The sequence below is a fragment of the Sciurus carolinensis genome, chromosome 5 (assembly GCF_902686445.1).
Source record: "Sciurus carolinensis chromosome 5, mSciCar1.2, whole genome shotgun sequence".
Taxonomy (NCBI): domain Eukaryota; kingdom Metazoa; phylum Chordata; class Mammalia; order Rodentia; family Sciuridae; genus Sciurus; species Sciurus carolinensis.
This window is the reverse complement of record NC_062217.1, coordinates 123,994,180-124,017,116: the sequence shown is the minus strand read 5'-3', so window position 1 is coordinate 124,017,116 and position 22,937 is coordinate 123,994,180. Positions and strand designations below refer to the sequence as shown.

Here is a 22,937-nt window from a genome sequence, read left to right as displayed (position 1 = left end):
TTTTATGGCTAAATAGCTCATTGTATGCACATGCCACACTTTGTTTATCCCTTCAACCCAAGAACACTTGGGTTGCTCCTTCTGGGCTGTGTTGAAAAATGCTGTTAGGTACTGCTATCTAATCGAGTCCCTCTGGTTTCAAATCTTTTGGGCATAAATCCAGAGGTGGAATCGCTGAATCATGAGGTCATTGTTTCACTCATTGAAGAACCACCACACTGTCTTCCAGAGGGTTGGAAACCCACCTATAGGTCTTCTTTGGAGAAATGTCTACTCAAGGCTATTGCTCATTTTTCAGTTTTGTTTTTTATTGTTGAGTTCACTGTCTTAAACTTTATGCTCCTTACAGACAGGAATCATTTGTTTTCTTTGCTTAAAAATAAAATAAAATAAAATAAAATCCCAGGCTGGGGCTGCAGCTCAGTGGTAAAGTGCTTGTGTCACATGTGTGAGGCACTGGATTCATTTCTCAGCACCACATAAAAAGATATTGTGTCCATTTACAACTAAAAAATATTTTTAAAAAAGTCCCTGCAAAGTTGAACAGAATGCGTACAGTATATACATCGTGTTTGTTGAATAAAAATTCTATCTCTTCATACCTTATATATATTTCAGGGTTGTCTGTTAGGCTGTTATAAGCTGCCTGGGGGCAGGACCACAGCTATGCAAGCTCTTTCAGTATTACCACACGCTGCACTAAAGCCATCAGACACTTACTACATGCTTTTGACAGACCTTCCAACTTTGGCAGCATCTAATATCCTGACTGGATAGTGTGTAAACTTGATTCAAGTCCTGAAAACAATAATCTTCATTTATTCTTGAATAAGGGCCAGCAAGGTGTTCTGATATAATGGAGATTTTTCCTATAGGCCAGGAGTCAAGGGTATTGTCCTTAACACTGTTGTGGACTTCATTTATTCATGGCACTGGGGATGGAACCCAGGGCGTGTGCATGCCGGGCCTGAGCTCTAAACTGAGCTACATCCTCACCTCCTGTTCACTTTGTTAGTGATTATAGAAATCACTTGATTTATTAGTGGTTCTGGAAAGTTATGACCATCTTAAGTAAAAGAAGAGTTAGTGAAATATCTGTTTTTGAAATAAAGGGTCTTAGAAGAAAATTTAGTAATGGAATTTTTAATAAAACTAATTTTAGAAGTAAAAGGCTTTCCACCTGGAATCACAGGAAAATAACTTCCTTTCTGGTTTTGTTTTAAAGAATAAGATGCTATAGTTCAAAAATTGAATAAGTATTTATTGTTCCAGAAGGTACATTGCTTTTTATACATATTTCATAAATGATACAGGATTTTACACATGTTCAATATTTTGCTATTTGTTTAAAGGACTTTTCTCCGAGTCCTCCCTCCCTTCCTCCCACACACCCCAAAAGGATTTGCTCATTGCACTGTGCTGTTTCTTCTTAAAAACCCTGCACACAAACAGGATAAATGGTTTAAAAATAATCCACACAACAAAAATAAATGGGGGAGGGGCTGAAGGACAGGGAAGGAAGTGGGAGGCGGGCTGGGGAGCGGGCATGCATCCTTTCATTCCTCATGCCAGTGAAGGATGGTGGCGGGAGCAGCAGTCTTGGCTGGCCTTTGACCTCTGCAAGGCACCTGGAGTCTGGGTTTGTCATTTAAAGGTTTTCTTTTCATACACAATGATCCCAAAGGAGGAAGAAAAAGAAACTTCTTGCCACATGAGGAGGGATGAGTCATATGAAAGAAAGAGACAATCAGCCGTGTAGCAAGCCCAGTCCTCCTTGCCATCCTGTCCCCACAGTAGTTAAAAACATGATATAGCACACAGATTCCTTTTACTCTTCACGTGCAGATGTCATCTGGAAATGTGGTAGAAAACATTTTGATAGAGTATAAGATCAATTTTTCTTTCTCTCATTTTAAGTTAAGAAAAAACAGGGTATAGAGGGTAGGCTGGAGGAAGCCATAGAAATGTGTTCCTGTATAAAGGTCAACTGCACTCTTTGAGGTCCACACCTTGATTTATAACGACCGGGTGGCGGAGGTGGGAGAGCTCACAAACAGTGTGGAAGTGTGTCCTTCAAGATTAAAAGCCCCCAGACACGGCAGTGCCATCTGGGCGGCCCAGAACTGTCACACAAGCAGATTAACAGCAATGAGATTATTCTGGTTCCGAAGTGGCTACAGAGCCATGATTTTTAGCCAATTTGTAAACCTTACATCTTCCTGATTTGGTAATACAGCTGAACACCCCTCCTCTGATCTGAGTTGTGGATACCAATGGGATAGGTATGTAAAGGAGGGAAATTTTTCCTCCTCTGAAAGACTTATAGTAAAAACCAAAACAAAACAGAGAAACTTCATGCAGTATTGCCAATGATTTCTAGATACTGATCCAGAGCACTGGGATATATAGACATTTAAGAAGGTATTAAGGGATAATCCAAAGTGTTAATTATCAAACAGTCATAGTCGGTTTCAATTATCATTTGGATAAAATTAGTGTAACCAACAGGTAGGTGGTCAGAAAAGGGGTACTGGAGAGAGAGATTCCTGGTAACTGTGCAGAGACTGGGTTCAATTTAAAATAAATGCTAATGATATGGGCTCAGACTCTGTTGCCACCCACATATCATGAGGATTTGTTTTTCAGGTATATTTATTTATTCCTATGTCAAAAATAAGAAACATTAAATAAAAAAAAAAAAATAGAGCTGGGTGGGGTGCTGGTGTGTTACTGTTTTGCTGACCCTGCAAAGAAGATGCAAGAAACCAACACCCCCAGCACTGTTTTCTCTTTGTGAATCTCTCAACTATATAATTGCATCACTTTCATCCAGAAACTGAGATGCTTGATTAAGACAATATTCACTAAGCCCTTGGAGCTTATGTTCCACGATGCCTGATCCTCAGGTTTTAACATTCCTTTCTTCTCTAAGATCCTTTTTGTTTTATAATTAAAGGTAAAAACCCTCTACCCCCACATGGCTCCCAGCTTCCACCTGCAATGCTTTAATTAAAAAGGCAAGAGTTATAAACAGGTGTTCTTTCTGCTGGGATTCACAGGCTCTTTGCAGATCAATCTTTTTCACCAATTTGTCGGAGGGGAAGATGCACTTGCAATGGGTCTCTCAGTCTCTTAAGATCCATTTCTGCCTAAAATAGAAACAAAAGGTGAGGAAAACTGGCTAGTGAAGCTTTTAATGACATTATTGCCTACTGAGAAAAGAAGACTCTTTCCTCTATTACTTTGAGTCAAAGACATCATCTCAATTTCTGAAAATCAGAGGACAACAAAGAATCCAAAACAAGTCTGTCCTTGGCAGTTTCAGCTTCCACAGAGTCTCCAGAAAAGTTAGCGCTACTGACGCGGGAGGACGCCGATGCTCCCGGGGAACATCGAAACACACACGTTGATTGCAGTTCTCCAGTGAGAAGCCCACCCACAAATCTTTGCAAGGAACCAAACTTTGATTTTGATGAATACGTCTTCATTCCATTTTTCTGTAACATTTTGTGATTTCCAAGATTTTTATTTATCCAGAGACTTTATATATCTAATATTAGTTAAATTTTTTCTACTTAGTTAATTTTAAAACAAGGAAGTACCATCAACTGCAGCACTTTCAAAACCTCCCCTATGCTTGGACCTCACCCTTGAGTTGGATTAATATGCCTGGGTGGCACTGAAGTATCTGTAGTTGTAAGAGCTCTAGAGATGCGTGTGAGCTGAGAACCATCAGAGGCAGCAACAGAAGACAAAGTGCAGTTAGGCTGAAGCAGGAAGATGGATTAAGTCTATTCAAAGCATCTCATCACCAGAAAGGACCCCCCCCCCCCAAAAAAAAAAAAAGGCAGAGAAGGTCCCAAGGAAAGCAACTAAAACATTGAAGAGGAGATGGAAGCTCTTCTAGGGACTGCTGAAAAACTGCTAAGGTCACAAAACATTATGGGGAAAAGGAACGAGGATTAGGAATGAGCATTTATTCACCAAAATCAAAGACATCAGATTGAAGGAGGTACACCCAGAAGTTTCAAAGAGGTAGCTTCTATGAAAAATAAAATACATTGCTCTTTTTAAAAAGCATCTTCTAGTTCAATAAATTCTGACCTGTGCCTGACAGTCCTTCTTATCTGGATTTTTGCCCCATTACTATCACATGTTTTAGGTGAGAAGTCTTTATTGTAGAAAGATTAAAAAGAAGAGAGAAAAGTGGAGAGTTCTAGTTGAAAAACAGATCACTCAAAAGAAACAAACTTTTCAAAAGTTATGGTAGGAAAAGTTAAAACTTTCCATGTGCTAAGTGTTAGCAGGGTAAGTACCATCTTTTCAACTGCTTGTGCTGTAAAACCTACAGCGGTGCTTTTTGCTAAAATAGTCATTTTTATTAACTGAGGAGTAATTTATACAGGAAGAAGTTGGTTGGATCACTCTTTCTGTTTATCCATATGAAGTACTGTGGTTATGGATAATAATAAGGTCATACAAGATGGGGTTGGGATTTAATTTTTACAAAACTTACCTGAGCAATTGCATCCTTGAGTTGATTGTATTTCTCTAGGTCAAAACGTGACTTTTTGGCTCCTTTATGGAAAAATAGTAAGTATTGTCTGTCTCTGGCTTCTGGGTAAACATATTCCTATAAAAATTAAGGAAAATTAAATTATTAGTCTTTAGCATACTATGCTCACAAAATAAGCATTTACTAACTAATTAGATTCAATACATATGCTTAAAGACACAATGAAATGTGCTATATTGTTTAATTGCTTCTGAAAAAAATTTTTTTTTTTTGTTGTTGTTGTTTTAGTACTGGGGATTGAACCCAGGGGCACTTAACCACTGAGCCACATCCCCAGTCCTTTTTTTGTATTTTATTTAGAGATAGGGTCTTACTGAGTTGCTTAGGGTCTCGTTAAGTTGCTGAGGCTGGTTTTGAACTCATGATCCTCCTGCCTCAGCCTCCCCATTAGCTAGGACTTCCAGCTTATGTCACTGCAGCAGACTGAGATTCTTCTTCTGTAGCTCTGATCTATTCATTTCCATTGCCATGCTATATTATGTTATATGATTACATTACGATTTATTATCCATTCTGCTATTGATAGGCTATTGGGTTGTTTCCCAGTTTGGGTTAGTATAAATAATGCTTCCAAGAACTCTTCTGGACTCCTCTCCTCTGTTGAGCATGTATGTAGGTATTGAAATCCTAGATCATAGGGTATGCATGTGTACAAATTTAGTTAGTGATGTTAAGCAGGTGTCCAGAAAGATTGTCCCAACTATACTCCCATCAACAATACATGAGGGTCACCATCATGCCACATCCTTGCCAATACTTGGTATTGCTGGTTTTAAAACTGTTAAGTCATTCTAGTGTGTATTGTGGCATTATTTTATTAAAAAAAAAACAGATTTACTGAGATATAATTCATGTTTTACCCTATTAAGTATAATATTCAATGGTTACTAGTATTTTCACATAGTTTTGCAACTGTTACTACAACTTTAAGAATGTTGTAGTAACATTCTTATATTCAAAAAGAAATCCCATATCCTTTAATGGTCACTTCTCATCTTCCCTAACACCCTAGTTCTAGGCAATTACTAATTTATTTTCTGTTTCTATGGATTTGCCTATTCTGGATTTTTCATATAAGAGGAATCATACAACATGTGATCTTTTCTGTCTGAATTTTTTCACTTATCATAATGTTTTCAAGGCTCATCCATTTATAGCATATGTCAGTATTTGATTTCTTTTCATTGCCAAATATTATTTCACTGCGCGGATATACCACATTTATCCATTCATCAGTGGGTTGCATTTGGGTTGTTTCCATGTTTTGTCCATTATGAAAAATGCTGCCATGAACATTCACAGTCAAGTTTTTGTGTAGATATTACGTTTTTATTTCTCTTGGAGATATACAGCATTGTTCTAATCACTCATGAAACTCAGGACTGAATTATTACTGGCCTTTTTAATCTTCTTTTGGAAGTGCTATTCACATCTCTGGCCATTTTTTTTTTCCTATTGCACTGGCTATCCTCTTACTGATCTGTACGGTATGGCTTCTTATTGGATATATATACTGTGAATTTCCCACACTCACCCTCTTTGTGGTGTCCTTTAATAATCAGAATTTTAATGTATCCTAACTTTTCATTCTTATCCTTTATGGTTAGCATTTTTCACTCTGTGTAAAAAGTCATTCTCTATTCCACAGTCATTAAGATTCTCCTATATTATTTTCCAAGAACTTAACTGTTTTATTTTTCATATTTAGATCTATGATCCATCTCGAATTCATTTTTTTGTGGTTTAAGGTATAAAGATAGGGCCATTTCATTTTTGTAATATGGATGTTCAATATCCACAGAACCATTCCCTAGCACCATTTATTGAAAATGACTCTCCTGGGCTGGGGTGCATGTAGCTCAGCACTCAGTAGGAGAGTAGAGGACTAGATAAGCATGAAGACCTGGATTCCTTCCCCAGCACCGGGGAAGAAACAAAACAAAACAAATCAAGACTCTCTTCTCAGTGCCATCTTTTTTAAATCATAAAGTTCACTTAGACGGGATCTGATTCTGCACATTTTCTGTTGGTCTCTGTTTACCCTTGAGCCACTGTCATAATTACTGAAGTGTGGTCTTCCTACGTCACGAAGCCAGTGTTCTCCCCTAGATGTTCTTCGAAAGTTTTGGTTTTTCTTAGTCCTTTAGATTTCTGTATAAATTTTAGAAGGAGCTTATTCCAATCTCTCATTACATCCCCAAATCTGTTGAGATTTTGTCTAGAATTGCATTGAATCAAATAGATCAGTTTGGGTAGAACTGACATTCAGGCAATATTTATAGCATCATTTCATTTATTAGGTCTCGTTTATGTTTTTCTGTAAAGAGGCCTTGCACATATTTTGCATGATTTATTTCTACATATTTTAAAAAGCTGGGAGGTAGTTCAGTGGTACAGTGTTTGCCTAGTGTGCATGAGGCCCGAGCACTAGGTTCTGGATTAAATCCTAAAACAAGAAAAAAAAAAATCTTTTTAAGTTCTTTTAAAATTTTTCATTTTATGTTTGTTGCTACTGTAGAGACATGCAATTGATTTACATACATTGTCCTTGTACTTGGTCACCTCATGAAATTTATTTATGAATTTTAATTAATTATCTGTACATTTCTTTTAATTAATTAGAAAAAATTGGCAGTGCTGGGTGGGGTGCAGGTGGGGCAAACCCAGAACCTCACACATGCTAGGCAAGCACTCTATACTAAGTGATACCCCCAGCCCTTTTAAAATTATTTTATGTAGAAAATCTATGAATAATGTCAGTTTTCTTTCATATTTTTCCTTGTCTTCTTCCCGCTATGGTTTCCTGTTCAAATTTGAATCCTCATCCCAAACAATGAAGGGATATTAGAACACTTTATGTCTATTTGCCCATGCTAGAATTACATGCCATTGTTGAATATTTTCATTCTCTCTACTTTAAACTCCATGAGTTAATTATAATTGTTTCATACACCTAATATTCACTTAGATCCACTTACAGACTTGTCATTCTTATTGCTCTTCCTTCCTGCTTCTCTCATTTTCCATCTGTGAGCTTCCTCCTTCTGCCTGAAGACACCCTTTAGTGTTTCTTTTAGTACAAATCTGATGGTGTCAGATTCTGTCCGAGACTACCTTTATTGCACCCCTGTTCTGAAAGGATGTATTTTGTTGAGCACAGAATTCCCCTGGTTATTTTCTTCCCACACACTGAAGTCGCCAACGCACTGACTTCTGGCTCAGTGCTGCTGCTGGGCAGTCAGCACACAGCCCTTTGAAAACCAGCTTTTCCGTTACCCTTCGGCTACTTTGAAGATTTCCCCTTTGGTTTTGGTGTTTGAAGTTTTTTTATTGATGGGTCCAGATGTGGACTTGTTTTTCTTTATATTGGTTGGTGTTTGTTTGGATTCTTAAATCTGTAAACTGATGTATTTCATCATTTTGGAAAATTTTCAGCCATTAGCTCTTAAAATGTTTTTTTTCTCATTCTCTCTCTTCTTCTTCTTCAAGACTCCAATAAAATTAAATTCACATTAGAACTTTCCACTATATCCTGTGTCTCTTACCCTTTCCTGTATTTTATATCTTTTTGTCTTCTGATACATCACTGTGAATAGTTTCTTATATATAGTTAACACACACACACAGACACACACATTTATATAGTTGAATAGTTTCTGATTTACTCCAGGTCTCTATTTCTGTCTTTTGGTTCTTTTTTTTTTTAATATTTTTTAGTTGTAGATGTACACAATATCTTTCTTTACTTATTTTATGTGGAGCTGATGATTGAACCCAGTGCCTCACGTGTGTGAGGCAAGTGCTCTACCACCAAGCCACACCACCAGCCACTCATTTGGTTCATTAAAAAGAAAATTATCTGCCAATGTGCTCAACCTTGACTTTCAGCTCCCTAAATGTAGTAAGTATAACTATTTTAAAGGCTATATTTGAAAATGCCAATATCTAATCCCTTTTCTGTGTCTGCTTCTAATGTTTGTTGTTTCTATAGAAATTTCCTTGTGTATTTTTTATTGTATGATTTTGCATTTACCAAGTTATTAGTAAAATAGCTTAAAGTTTAGGATAATGTAATCTCCTCCCAGAGATGATTTATGTTACTTCTGCCTAGAACCTGTGAGCACTAGCACTCTGAGGCTACCAAAATCCTATGACTACCTCAAAACTTACAGGATTAAAATAAATGAAAGAGGAGGTGTGGTTTCCAAGAGGGCCTATCACAGTCTTATCCTTCTGCAATGGGACCTGCAGAGGTTCCAAACCAAAGCAAGAGTGTTTTACCTATGTTAAGTGAGCCCTAGACACCAGTCTCTGTGGCTTTGGTCCCTCAAGGTTATTGTTAAACAGTCTGGATAGGAGGTGTCCCCTCCCTCCAAAGCTCCTGTGTTTATGGAGGAATGTTCAGAGGTGAAATGGTTAGATTCCAAGAGCTGTATCCTAATCAGTGGATTAATTCATTTGATGAATTAGTAATTCAAATGAACTAACTGAGTGGTAACTGTGGGCAGGTGGGGCATGGCTGGAGGAGGCAGGTTCCTAAGGACATGCCCTTGAGATCACATCTTGTCCCTGGCTCCTCCTCTTCTCTGCTTCCTAGCTGCCACCAGCTGAGCAGCCTTCCTCTTCCAGGTCCTTCTGCCATGATGCTCCACCTCACCTCAGGCCCAGAGTAATAAAGTCAGCTGACCATGGACTGAACCCCTGAAACTGTGAGTCGAAATAAACTTTTCCGCCTTGAATTGTGCTTGCCAAGTATTTTGGTCAAAACAACAGAAAGCTGACTAACACAGTTACCAAGCATGGCTCAGATTCCTGGTTTCTCCATAATACTCTCCTTAATCTGTACAAGTCCCCAGAGCAAGAGGCCCACCTGAACACCAGGTCTGCCTTCTTGAGACTCCTCTTCTTCTTACCTTGATGCTTGTTTTTGTCATTTGGTTAGTTCCCTATTATTTTCAGGCAGATGTGTATTATGTTTTGTCTAACAACTCTAACTTACACTAATGGTATCATGTCATTACCTCATAGGCCGCAACCAGAAGTAAATATTTAGTTATTGATGAGGATGGATTTTGAATGAATGGTAGAAAAAGAGTCTGTGGAAGCCTTTAAAAATGGATGAAACTGAGGTCTGAATCACTAACATTGGGGAATAACTGTCACCTAAATTATTGTTACTAGGTTGCTTACCTCTCTTTGTTTAGGATGTAAATGGAAATATAAGCTAAATTTATTCAAATCTATTCTGTGCTCTCTCTTTTGGGCATCAAGCATTAACTGAGCAACTACAGGCTAGAATCTCTTCTACAAATTTCATGATTTGACTATTTATGTAAAAAGACACAGCTTAGGGACTGGGGCTGTGGCTCAATGGTAGAGCACTTGCCTCGCACATGTGAGGTACTGGGTTTGTTCCTTAGCAACACATAAAATTAAATAAATAAAGATATTGTGTCCACATACAACTAAAAATTTTTTTTTAAAAAAGACACAGCTTAGCTCCTACTTGGGAGCCCCAGGTCGCTCTGTTGTGCAGGTGCTGAAGGTCTCTGGAGAGAAAGGCTGGCTCCTGAGCACCAGGAAATGACAGGTTTTGCTCAGTTTCTTGGATTGGCCATAGAATTGTGATCCTCCTGCATTAGCCTCTAGAGTACTGGATATTTCAGCCTGTCCATCGCCTACCTTACACCTATCCATCACCCAACGCACGAGGTTCACCTCCCGATCCTCTGACAACAGTCAGCAAACTGATCGCTGACCGCCAGTGGAGCACCAGCTGCCTGCTGCTGCCTGGAAGTTCACTGTTACAGTACCTGCAGGTTTGGTTACACGTGGCTGCCGCCATTTTGAGACAACAGCCAGGCCCCATAGGACCCCTGGCCGGACTGACTAAGCCCTGTCTCCAGGATCCCTCAGCCCGACCGATCACTCCCTGCCTCTGGGACCCTCACATTGACTGACTGCTCCCTGCCGCCAGGACCCCCAGACCATCATCGGGACCCCAGACCGACTGATTGCAACCAGCCTCCAGGATCCCACAACCACACCAAACACACCTGACCTCCAGGACCCCTGCCTGACCACGGCCATACCCTGAGCTGCAACTCCCCATTTGCCAACACATTTTGAAGACAGAGCGGCCATCTTGGATAATCCTGGAAGCAGTAGCTTTGATCTTTAGGTGGGGCAAAACCCATCCTGAGACGCCTGCTGGAGACTTGAAGCTCATTGTCAGGTACCTCTCATGCATCAGGCTACTGAAGACTGGGAGGTTTGAATATTATATGACTGTTACAGTGTAGATTTTCTTTCTTCTCCTTATTGAACAATTTTAAGTTTTTATTTCTTTACTTCTTTTGGCTCTCTTTTCCTTTTGTTTACTTGTTCCCTCAGAGTCTCTTTCTCCCTTTTTTGCATGCTAACATCCAATTTCTTTTGATCACACTCTCACCCTTTCTATTATCTAGAACTTCTGTATATTCTTTTCTTATCCCATTAACAGCCACATTCTACATCCCTCTGCATCCTCTTTGTCCTCCATTTGAAACTGCAGACCTTATTGCAAATCTGTTTGTTTTATTGACGTTAATATTTGAACTCATTCTGTTTATTATGACAATTTTGTTATTGTCCTCATAGGGGTTATTTGGTCTAGGATTGCATAGTGTCTGAATTGGGCACTGCTAATATTGATCCCCCTTAAAGAAAGGGTTTTGGAAACCTATAGGGCCACTATAAGCCTATAGGGGGAAATCTGCAATACCCCAGATCTGCACTGCTAGAGGGGAAGATACATGAACAACATGAAAATACAAGGGAAGAAAATGATCCAAACAAATCTAGATTCTATATTAATAGAATCCAATGACAGTATGTTAGAAGAAATGTCAGAAAAGGACTTCAGATTATACATGATTAAGATGATTCGTGAAGCAAAGGATGAGATAAGAGAGCAAATGCAGGCAATGAATGATAATACCAATAAGCTGAAAGAGCACCTGCAGGAAGCAAAAGATAATTTCAAACAAAGAGGTAGAGATTCTCAAAAAAAACCAAATGGAAATCCTTGAAATGAAGGAAACAATAAACCAAATAAAAAACTCAATAGAAAGCATCACCAAAAGAGTAGACCACTTGGAAGACAGAACCTCAGACAATGAAGACAAAATATTTAATCTTGAAAATAAAGTTGCCCAAACAGAGAAGATGGTAAGAAATCATGAACAGAATCTCCAAGAACTAAGGGATATCATGGAAAGACCAAATTTAAGAATTATTGGAATTGAGGAAGGCACAGAGATACAAACCAAAGGAATGAACAACCTATTCAATGAAATAATATCAGAAAATTTCCCAAACCTGAAGAATGAAATGGAAAATCAAATACAAGAGGCTTACAGAACACCAAATGCACAGAATCACAACAGATCCACACCAAGGCACATTATAATGAAAATGCCTAACATTCTAAATAAAGATAGGATTTTGAAGACCGTGAGAGAAAAGCATCAGATTACATATAGGGGGAGACCAATACGGATAGCAGCCAACTTCTCAACCCAAACTCTAAAAGCTAGAAGCTTTTAACAACATATTTCAAGCTCTGAAAGAACATGGTTGCCAACCAAGAATCCTATACCCAGCAAAACTAACCTTCAGATTTGAAGATGAAATAAAATCCTTCCATGATAAACAAAAGTTAAAAGGATTTACAAATAGAAAGCCTGCGCTACAGAATGTTCTCAACAAAATATTCCATGAGGAGGAAATGAAAAACAACAATGGAGGTCAGCAAAGGGAGGAACTACCTTTGAGAAAAACCACTCAAAGGAGAAACCAAGCCAACTTAAAAACCAAAAATAAGCCAGATGACTGGGAATACAAATCATATCTCAATAAAAACCCTGAACATTAATGGCCTAAACTCATCAATCAAAAGACATAGACTGGCAGAATGGATTAAAAAGAAAGACCCGACAATATGCTGCCTGCAAGAGACTCATCTCATAGAAAAAGACATCCACAGACTAAAGGTGAAAGGACGGAAAAAACCTACCACGCACATGGACTCAGTAAAAAAGCGGGGGTTTCCATCCTTATATCAGATAAAGTGGACTTCAAGCCAAAATTAGTCAGAAGGGATAAAGAAGGACATTTCATACTGCTTAAGGGAACCATAAATCAGCAAGACATAACGATAGTAAATATTTATGCCCCAAACAATGGTGCATCCCTGTATGTCAAACAAATCCTTCTCAATTTCAGGAATCACATAGACCACAACACAATAATTCTGGGTGACTTTAATGCACCGCTGTCACCACTAGATAGATCTTCCAAACAAAAACCAACCAAAGAAACCACAGAACTCAATAACACAATCAATAACCTAGACTTAATAGACATATATAAAATATTCCATCCATCAACGAGCAGATTCACTTTCTTTTCAGCAGCACATGGAACCTTCTCAAAAATAGACCATATGTTATGCCACAAAGCAGCCCTTAGGAAATACAGAAAAATAGAGATAATGCCTTGTGTTCTATCAGATCATACTAGACTGAGAGTAGAAATCAATGACAAAATAAAAAACAGAAATTACTCCAACACCTGGAGACTAAATAATATGCTATTGAATGAAACATGGATAACAAAAAACATCAAGGAGGAGATAAAAAAAATTCTTAGAGGTCAATGAGAACAATGATACAACATATCAAAATCTCTGGGACACTATGAAAGCAGTACTAAGAGGAAAATTCATTGTATGGAGCGCATTCCAGAAAAGAATGAAAAGTCAACAACTAAATGACCTAACATTATAGCTCAAAGCCCTCGAAAAAGAAGAACAGAATAACAGCAAAAGTAGTAGAAGACAGGAAATAATTAAACTCAGAGCTGAAATCAATGAAATTGAAACAAAAGAAACAATTCAAAAAATTGACAAAACAAAAAGTTGGTTCTTTGAAAAAGTAAACAAAATAGGCAAACCCTTAGCCACACTAACAAAGAGAAGGAGAGAGAAAATTCAAATTACTAAAATTTGTGATGAAAAAGGAAATATCACGACAGACACCACTGAGATACAGAACATAATGAGAAGCTACTTTGAAAATCTGTATTCCAACAAAATAGAAACTACCGAAGACACTGACAAATTTCTAGACATATGCTCCTCCCAAACTGAACCAGGAGGACATACACAATTTAAACAGATCAATATCAAGCAATGAAATAGAAGAAGCCATAAAAAAATCTACAATCCAAGAAAAGCCCAGGACCAGACAGATTCTCAGCCGAGTTCTACAAGACCTTCAAAGAAGAACTCATTCCAATACTTCTCAAAGTATTCCGGGAAATAGAAAAGGAGGGTACCCTACCAAACTCATTCTATGAAGCTAATATCACCCTCATACCCAAACTAGGCAAAGACACATCAAGAAAAGAAAATTTTAGATCAATATCCTTGATGAATATAGATGCAAAGATCCTTAACAAAATATTGGCAAACTGTATCCAAAAACATATTAAGAAAGTCGTGCACCACGATCAAATGGGGTTCATCCCTGGAATGCAAGGATGGTTTAACATCCATAAATCAATAAACGTAATCCATCATGTCAGTAGACTTAAGGATAAGAATCATATGGTTATTTCAATTGACGCAGAAAAAGCGTTTGACAAAATACAACACCCCCTCATGCTGAAAACACTAGAAAAAATAGGGATAGTAGGAACATACCTGAACATTGTAAAGGCTATTTATGCTAAGCCCATGGCCAGCATCATTCTTAATGGAGAAAAACTGAAACCATTCCCTTTAGAAAAGGGAACAAGACAGGGATGCCCTCTTTCACCACTTCTATTCAACATTGTCCTCGAAACTCTAGCCAGAGCAATTAGGCAGACTAAAGAAATTAAAGGGATATGAATAGGAAAAGAGGAACTTAAGCTGTCACTATTTGCTGATGACATGATTCTATATTTAGAGGATCCAAAAACCTCCTCCAGGAAACTTCTAGACCTCATCAATGAATTCAGCAAAATAGCATGCTATAAAATCAACACGCAAATCTGAAGCATTTTTATATGCAAGCGACGAAACAGCTGAAAGGGAAATGAGGAAAAGAACTCCATTTGCAATAGCCTCAAAAAAAAAAAAAAAAACCAAAACTTGGGAATCAATCTAACCAAAAAGGTAAAAGATCTCTACAAAGAAAACTACAAAACATTGAAGAAAGAAATTGAGGAAGACCTTAGAAGATGGAAAGATCTCCCATGTTCTTGGATAGGCAGAATTAATATTGTCAAAATGGCCATACTACCAAAAGTGCTATACAGATTCAATGCAATTCCAATTAAAATCCCAATGATGTACCTTACAGAAATAGAGAAATTCATCTGGAAGAATAAGAAACCCAGAATAGTTAATGCAATCCTTAGCAGAAAGAATGAAACAGGGGGTATCGCAATACCAGAACTTCAACTATACTACAAAGCAATAGTAACAAAAACAGCATGGTATTGGCACCAAAATAGACAGGTAGATCAATGGTACAGAACAGAGGACACGGACACAAACCCAAATAAATACAATTTTCTAATACTAGAGAAAGGTGCCAAAAATATGCAATGGAGAAAAGATAGCCTCTTCAACAAATGGTGCTGGGAAAACTGGAAATCTGTATGCAACAGAATGAAACTAAACCCCTATCTCTCACCCTGCACAAAAATCAACTCACAATGGATCAAGGACCTTGAAATCAGACCAGAGACCCTGCATCTTATAGAAGAAAAAGTAAGTCCAAATCTTCAACTTGTTGGCTTAGGATCAAACTTCCTTAACAGGACTCCCATAGCACAAGAAATAAAAGCAAGAATCAATAACTGGGATAGATTCAAACTAAAAAGCTTTCTCTCAGCAAAGGAAACTATCGGCAATGTGAAGAGAGAGCCTACAGAGTGGGAGAATATCTTTGCCACTCATACTTCAGATAGAGCACTAATTTCCAGAATATATAAAGAACTCAAAAAACTCTACACCAAGAATACAAATAACCCAATCAACAAATGGGCTAAGGAAATGAATAGACACTTCACAGAAGAAGATCTACAAGCAATCAACAAACATATGGAAAAATGTTCAACATCTCTAGTAATAAGAGAAATGCAAATCAAAACCACCCTAAGATTCCATCTCACCCCAATTAGAATGACGATTATCAAGAATACAAGTAACAACAGGTGTTGGAGAGGATGTGGGGAAAAAGGTACACTCATACATTGCTGGTGGGGCTGCAAATTAGTGCAGTCACTCTGGAAAGCAGTGTGGAGATTCCTTAGAAAACTTGGAAAGGACCCACCATTTGACCCAGCTATCCCACTCCTTGGCCTATACCCAAAGGACTTAAAATTGGCATACTACAGAGATACAGCCACATCAATGTTCATAGCTGCTCAATTCACAATAGCCAGACTATGGAACCAACCTATATGTCCTTCAATTGATGAATGGATAAAGAAACTGTGGTATATATATACAATGGAATATTACTCAGTTATAAAGAATAATAAAATTATGGCATTTGCAGGCAAATGGATGAAATTGGAGAATATCATGCTGAGATAAGCCAATCTCAAAAATCCAAAGGACGAATGATCTCACTGATAAGCGGATGAAGACACATAATGGGGGGGGGGCGGCAAGACTGGAGGAAGGAGGGACTGTATAGAGGGAAAAGAGGGGTGGGAGGGGTGGGGGGGAAGGAAAAAATAACAGAATGAATCAAACATCATTACCCTATGTAAATGTATGATTACGCAAATGGTATGCTCTTACTCCATGTACAAACAGAAACAACATGTATCCCATTTGTTTATAATAAAAATAAATTAAAAAAAAAATAAAAAATAAAATTTATTTTTTCAAGAAAAAAAACGACATAGCTTAGTTATGAGAGGCAGAAAGGGATTGATTGAAAACAGGGAACAAAAAAAAATAAGCAGAAGCAGTGGCCCATTCTACACTATGATATGATGTTTTTTTCTAGCAATATTTGGCCTGGGTACAGGATAAAGGGTCAGATGCACTCCAAACTAGGAGTCAGTAACATACTTACAGCAGGAAGGTAAAGGGGCAGGGACTCTAGGATACGGAGAGACTGGCAATTGGTTTAAATTAGAAAAGGAAGCAATACAGACAGTATTTTGTGGTAAAAAGTTGACATAAAGATGTCAGAAGCTGGGTTGGGGATATAGCTCAGTTGGTAAAGTGCTTGCCTCGCAAGCACAAGGCCCTGGGTTCAATCCCCAGCACTGCAAAAAAAAAAAAAAAAAAAAAAGATGTCAGTAGCCTAAAAGTTTGGATGAGGTCAAAGGAGAGAGTGAGGGAATAAAAGGGCTTGAAAGAAAAGAAACTGTGATCACAAATTTGTACACTGATTATATCAGAGGTGATCCAGTTCTAGCAAAGAAGGTCCTGGATGGCCATGGAGGTGGTTTGCTGGAGCAGAATACAAATGATGGCTGAAAAAACTGAAAGAAGGAGGATATTAAATGCTAGGCTATTGTTGCTTAACTCTGTTTTTCATTACTGTCCCCTCTCCCCCAAGAATCTTTTTCTAGACTTTTTTTTTTCCTGATTGCTCGTTTCCCCAAGCAGATTTAATGCCATAGTTACATGTATATCGTTTTATGTACTGTAACACTGAGGTGATTTTACTCCCCCAGAACAACCGCCCAGGGGCAACATCCCCTCTGCTGCAGATGCACAGGCTGGTAGGTGGGATGGGTGGGCTACATGCATGCCGATCGTCAATTCTCTTCCTCCTGGCACTCAGGTGGTACTCAGGCACTCGACATTCCACTGGGTTTTATTATTTCAAGGAACTGGCCATCATATATTCTTTTTGTAGCTCGATATACTATTGGGATATATTTAGATTGCTAAGAAATGAAGCATCTCACTGCAACAGGTTAGAAGAGTTTAAATGCTATTGAACAGGCACGACAGGCACTGTGCTTCATGGTGTCAATTACAATAGCAGTGAGGCAAAAGAATATCTAACATAAGAAACTAATATTTACCTTTTATTTGGTTGTTGTTTTCTGGTTCATAACTGAGTAGTGGCTAACTTGTTCACTACTGCTATTTTGCAGCTTGTCACTTGGGGGCAGCAACAATGTTTTGGGAAGCACAGAAGTGGAACATTTAGGACAGATAAGGTATTAAATAAAGATCCTACCACGTGATAATGAGAAGAAAAAGTGCTGACGTTGTGTTCAAGTCTAACACCTTGCATTAATCTGTAGTTCAAGAAAACATTCACAAAACACTTTTCATCAGCAGTAATCATTTCTCCAACATGTTTCTATTTGCATTCTAGATTCAGATTAATTATGGTTTTCAGAGGTAACTACTCATAAATAAAGTTAACAGAAGATAGTATGATAATTGAGTGGAAAGAACAGCCTATGAGGCCATTCCTGAGTTCAATTCCTGGTCCTATAGTTTACTACACATACTACTTAGACAGATTATTCATCCTCACTGAGCCTCAATTCCTCATCTTTAAAATGGGGGTATATACTTACAAGGTTGAGATGAAATATACTTATGTACATATGTAAAATGCCTGACACATAATTAACCTCAGGAAAAGATAGCTCATAGTAATGATCAAGTAAAAGTCATGGGCATTTCACAGAAGAATGCTTAATCATCTCAGTAACCAAGGAAAATGCAAATTCTACAAGGAAATACCATTTTGCTCTTAATGGGTGAGAGATCTATCAAAGGTGCTGCCTACATTCAGGGTGTAACTGGAGAAGCTCTAGTTTGTGGCTGAAGGTATGGCTGTCATTTATTTTATATGTTCAGTTCACTCAGAGTCTTCCAGATGTAAGGTACCATGTTACATGGTGAGGAAATAAACACTGAATAAAACCAAATGCCCAGCCTCAAAAGATACCAGAATCTAGACAGAGGGAAAAGCTGCTGTGAGATGAGTGAGGTGGGAGGCATGGTGTGACGCAGGGATTCAGAAGGAGCGACAGAGTCAGCTGGAGAGAACTAGTCAAAAGTTCACAAAAGATCAGCATTTAAGTAAATATGACAGGAAGAAATCACAGGGGGGACTTTCTCAGTTGAAAGAATGGTGCGAAGTGGGAATGAAGTGGCAGGGACTCGGGACATGTTGGGGGGGCAGAGACCATAATCTGGTTGTTTAAAATACACAGTACCTACACAGAGGAGTTGAGAATCATTTGAAAGGACCGAGCGACCAGCTAGAAGTTCCCAGACAGAAGAGGAGGGAGTGGAGACGGATGGGAGCCTGGTCCCGAACTGTGATTAGGAAGGAATGATGTGGCTGTTCAGTTTTGTTCATCAGGTGACAATATAAACCAGGCAAGGGACTACATGCGTCAGACTCTGGGCCAATGTGAGAGGGACATGAGCAGTTTACTTTCTCTCTTCTTCACTAGACAAGTTTGGGAGGCCCAGAAAGGTTCAATAACATTCTTGTGCTTTCGTTTTCCCCCCCACATAAATAGGCCTGTGACCACAGACCTAACCACAGAAACAAAATGCCACGTTCAATAGCAGCTACAAAAAAACCGAGAAGCAACCCTCAGCTTTCTGCTGATGCATAAGGAAAGGAAAACATTTCTCATGTGCCTTAGTGATTTTAAATGTCTGTCATTCAAGGGAGCGCCACGTTGGATTTGTGATGGCATGGCAGATACAAGAAGAGACGACAGGAGCTGGGGCTGTAGCTCGGGCGCAGAGCACTCGGGAGGCCCTGAGTTCCATCCCCAGTGGCACGCACACACAAAAGATGATAAATCTCTCATATTTTCCAAAGTGACAATATGGATTTCTAAGATACTTAAACTAGCACTGACAATGAAAATTTGGTCTAGATTAGATTCTTATGTTCAGAAAACAAGCCTTGGCTGATAAAGAAGAGAGTAAGAGTGTGAAGTGATGAGGTATCTAATTTTCACCTCTCGACCATGAAGTAAAAAGAACAAGAAAACATTTACCCTTTAATATACATAGAAGTATTTCAGGGTTTAGTTTAGTATTTGATTATTTATCATTGACTTTCCATTCCAAGAACTCAATAAAAAGTGTGACATCCAACTGTTCAATTAATTAATCACACACACACACACACACACACACACAAAAGCCTAACACAGTGAACAAGGATCCACACTGGCATTCTCCTTTGCTTCTCAATTCATTCTTATTAGATTCTATTTCTCTGAATGCAATGGCACACATGGCTATCTTAACGACCTGTGAGCTCCATGAGAGGCAGAAGCCATGCCACATACCCACCTCCCCAGCTTTAGCACCTGCAGTAGTGCCTGATACATAAGTGACACACATGTACTCGTGCACGTGTGTGTGTGTGTGTGTGCATGATAAATGAGTATTTAAAGAGAACTGGTCATGGAAAGACTATAAGAGAAAAAAGAACTACTTTGACAATCAAGACTTTATTACTGTCTCATAGAAAGTTATTTGAAGAGGAGTTCTTACCTGGCGTGTCATTACAAAATATGCATACATTGCCATGGCACTTCCATAAGTGATAAAGTAGGTGACTGGCTCCATGATGTCCCAGGAATATTCCCACCAGGTAAGCCGGGCCAAAATGCCAAACTGTGTGGCCATGTAGGCAAGGCCACCCCATAGCACCAAAGTGGTCCTCTTCTCGGCTTTTCTGCTAATTTCAATTCGTACCTATTGGGCAAACATGCTCAGTTGTAGTCATTTGACATGGAACCAATATAAAAGTCTTTTATAAAGTATCCTCTGCTTGTTACATAAAAAGGACTTATAATCAAGACACAAGTTAGACTCAATTCTAATAAACAGCAACTGTAGTTTTCATTGAATAAAATACCTTACAGGGACAACTAAGGTTTTTGTATTTTATTAAAATTTCACCCTATAGTAAGTGTAAATATAGGGGTGAGTTTTAATAGCTCTTCATTCAACCATGGGATTATCTTCTTTGAAAGAGGAAAATGAAAACATACCAAAGGTCTCTCACTGTCGTGTACAAGATTTAACCTTTTATCAGTTTTAACTCAAGTACTACACTAGGGGCAGAATAGCAGGGTAAATCAGAGCAAGGAGTCTAGATTCAGGGTGGGTGAGTTCAGGGCCCTGATCTGTAGAACACCACCAACTTTATCACAGAGTCGTCCTGAGGACTAAATAAAGGAATACAGGTAAAGATACTTAGTATAATTCATGGCATATGCGAAATATTTGTAAGATATTAGAAAAAGCACAATATTACAAGTATTTATCCCCTTCCTTCTCAACGGAAATATAGTCACATGCTGTAGAACAGTGTTTCGGTGATGGATCACATGCATGATGGTGGTTCCAAAAGGAAATAGTGGAGTTGAACAATTCCCATCCCCTATTGACAGCATGGCTGCTGTAACACCCAGCACGATGCATTACTCATGTGTGTGGTGAGGCTGGTGTAAACTGTTAGTTGTATAAAGTACAGTAATACAGTTGTGCATTGTGCATACCACATGATGATGATATTTCACTACGTTACCAGTCGGTTTATGTATTTGCTAGATTATACCTTTTTTTTTTTGGTGGTGCTGGGGATTGAACCCAGGGCCTTGTGCATGCAAGGCACAAACTCTACCAACAGAGCTATATCCCCAGCCCAGTAAATTTTACTTTGTAAACATTATTCAAAGCTATTCCTTCTACCTACAAAAAATATTACAGTTACATCAGCAGCCACCTCAGGCATCTCATGACTATAGCAAGAGGCCATGTTACGTGATTGATCTAAACCACTGAGGTCTGTGTAAGGACACTCTAGGATGTTCTCACAATGAAATCACCTGGAGACACATTTAGCCCTGTCATTAAAGAAACCATGACTGTATTTGCATCATCATAAAAATTAAGGGTAATGTGCTCTGTGTAAAACATCCTAAAAAATATTAAGAAAAATCAGTCATAATCCTACTACTGTATTAGCATTTTGAAATACATTCTTTCTGATTGTGAATATGGATATATATACAATATAGCTATATGCATAATACATTTAAAATTAGATCACAGTATACACGTTGGTTTAGAATTTACTTTCCATAATCATTAATGTTTTCTGTAGTAAATTAGATTTACATAATCATTTTAAGAGCTGTATAATATTCCACATAGTATTCTTTAAAAAAAAAAAATCTTTATTTATTTATTTTTATGTAGTGCTGAGGAGTGAACCCAGTGCCTCACATGTGCAAGGCAAATACTCTACAATCTGAGCTGCAATCTGAATATTCATTTAGCTTAATTTAGCTAATTCATTCTTAGTTTATCTTCTATACTCAAAACCTTTCCTGATCAGAAATTATTGCAATCTTTGTTTCAAAGATGGTAAATCTGATTAAAGGCAGCACTTTTAGACTTTGGAGCTCTAACTATTCATTATCAAGGCTCCAAACTATTTCTATTTCAGTCCTTTCTTAGCTTTAATCAGAACTTTTAAGCTTCAGCCTTATAAACTAGTGGGCTAATTTGACAGATATGACTCAATTACAGGAAACTTAGAGGAAAAAACAAATGCGTGTGTATATTTGCAGGTGAAAGGTCTGAGATTTCGATGGTCACCTTCTCCAGGGGAGCCAGCTGCTCTTTGAGGTTTTCTAATCTCTCGATAAGCTCCCTCTCCTTGTTTAACTGGTGCTGCTCAATGCACAGCGTGGTGTAGAGCTGTTGGACCAGTGTCTTCACATCATTCAGCGTTGCTGCATTTTCATGGCTTAAGAGGTCTGAAAGAAAGGGGTTAAATTTTCTTAAAACATTTATGCCTTAAACATGACAAGATTACAAGGCAGATTCATCCATTATAGATGTCCTACCTTCAGTGTTAAACTAAAGGAAAGTAACAGTTATTTTTAAACAATAAACTGGCCACAAATCTAGAAAGTAAATTCATATTTAGGTAACTAAGAAATTTTGAAAGTGATAGTCACCATTATTCTTGGAAACCTAGTTAAGGAAAATATAAAGACGAATAATGCCAATAGTAATAGTCTTCAGGGTGGGGGATGTAGCTCAGTGGTAGAGTGCTTGTCTAGCATGTATGAGGCCCTGGGTTTGACCCTCAGCACCACAAATAATATTCATTAGGTAAGATAAAATTAAAACAAATGTTAAAAACTAGTAGAGAGGTTTTGGGTTGATCTGATTATCATGCTTCTTAAAATGCTGACCTATAGCCAGAAGTGGTAGTGCACTACAACTGTAATCCCAGCTGTTTGGGAGGCTGAGGCAAGAGGATCCAAGTTTGAGTCCAGC

General features: G+C 38.3%; 1 protein-coding gene across 4 annotated transcripts in view; it reads right to left on the bottom strand.

Annotated features, from left to right (window-relative positions):
• Nucleotides 1–1,243: 1,243 nt before the first annotated feature.
• The window catches only part of Mcu (mitochondrial calcium uniporter), a 191,363-nt gene continuing 169,669 nt past the window's right edge, over nt 1,244–22,937 (bottom strand). For 3 of the 4 annotated variants that reach the window (XM_047553694.1, XM_047553696.1, XM_047553698.1), the window contains 4 exons: nt 22,248–22,408; nt 20,130–20,333; nt 4,517–4,633; nt 1,244–3,149 (listed from right to left, as the gene is read on the bottom strand). In XM_047553694.1, coding sequence (XP_047409650.1) covers nt 3,072–3,149; nt 4,517–4,633; nt 20,130–20,333; nt 22,248–22,408 — 560 coding nt within the window. In that variant the 3' untranslated portion in view covers nt 1,244–3,071. The remainder of the gene's footprint in view (nt 3,150–4,516; nt 4,634–20,129; nt 20,334–22,247; nt 22,409–22,937) is intronic. The other variant, XM_047553695.1, reaches the window with a different exon arrangement.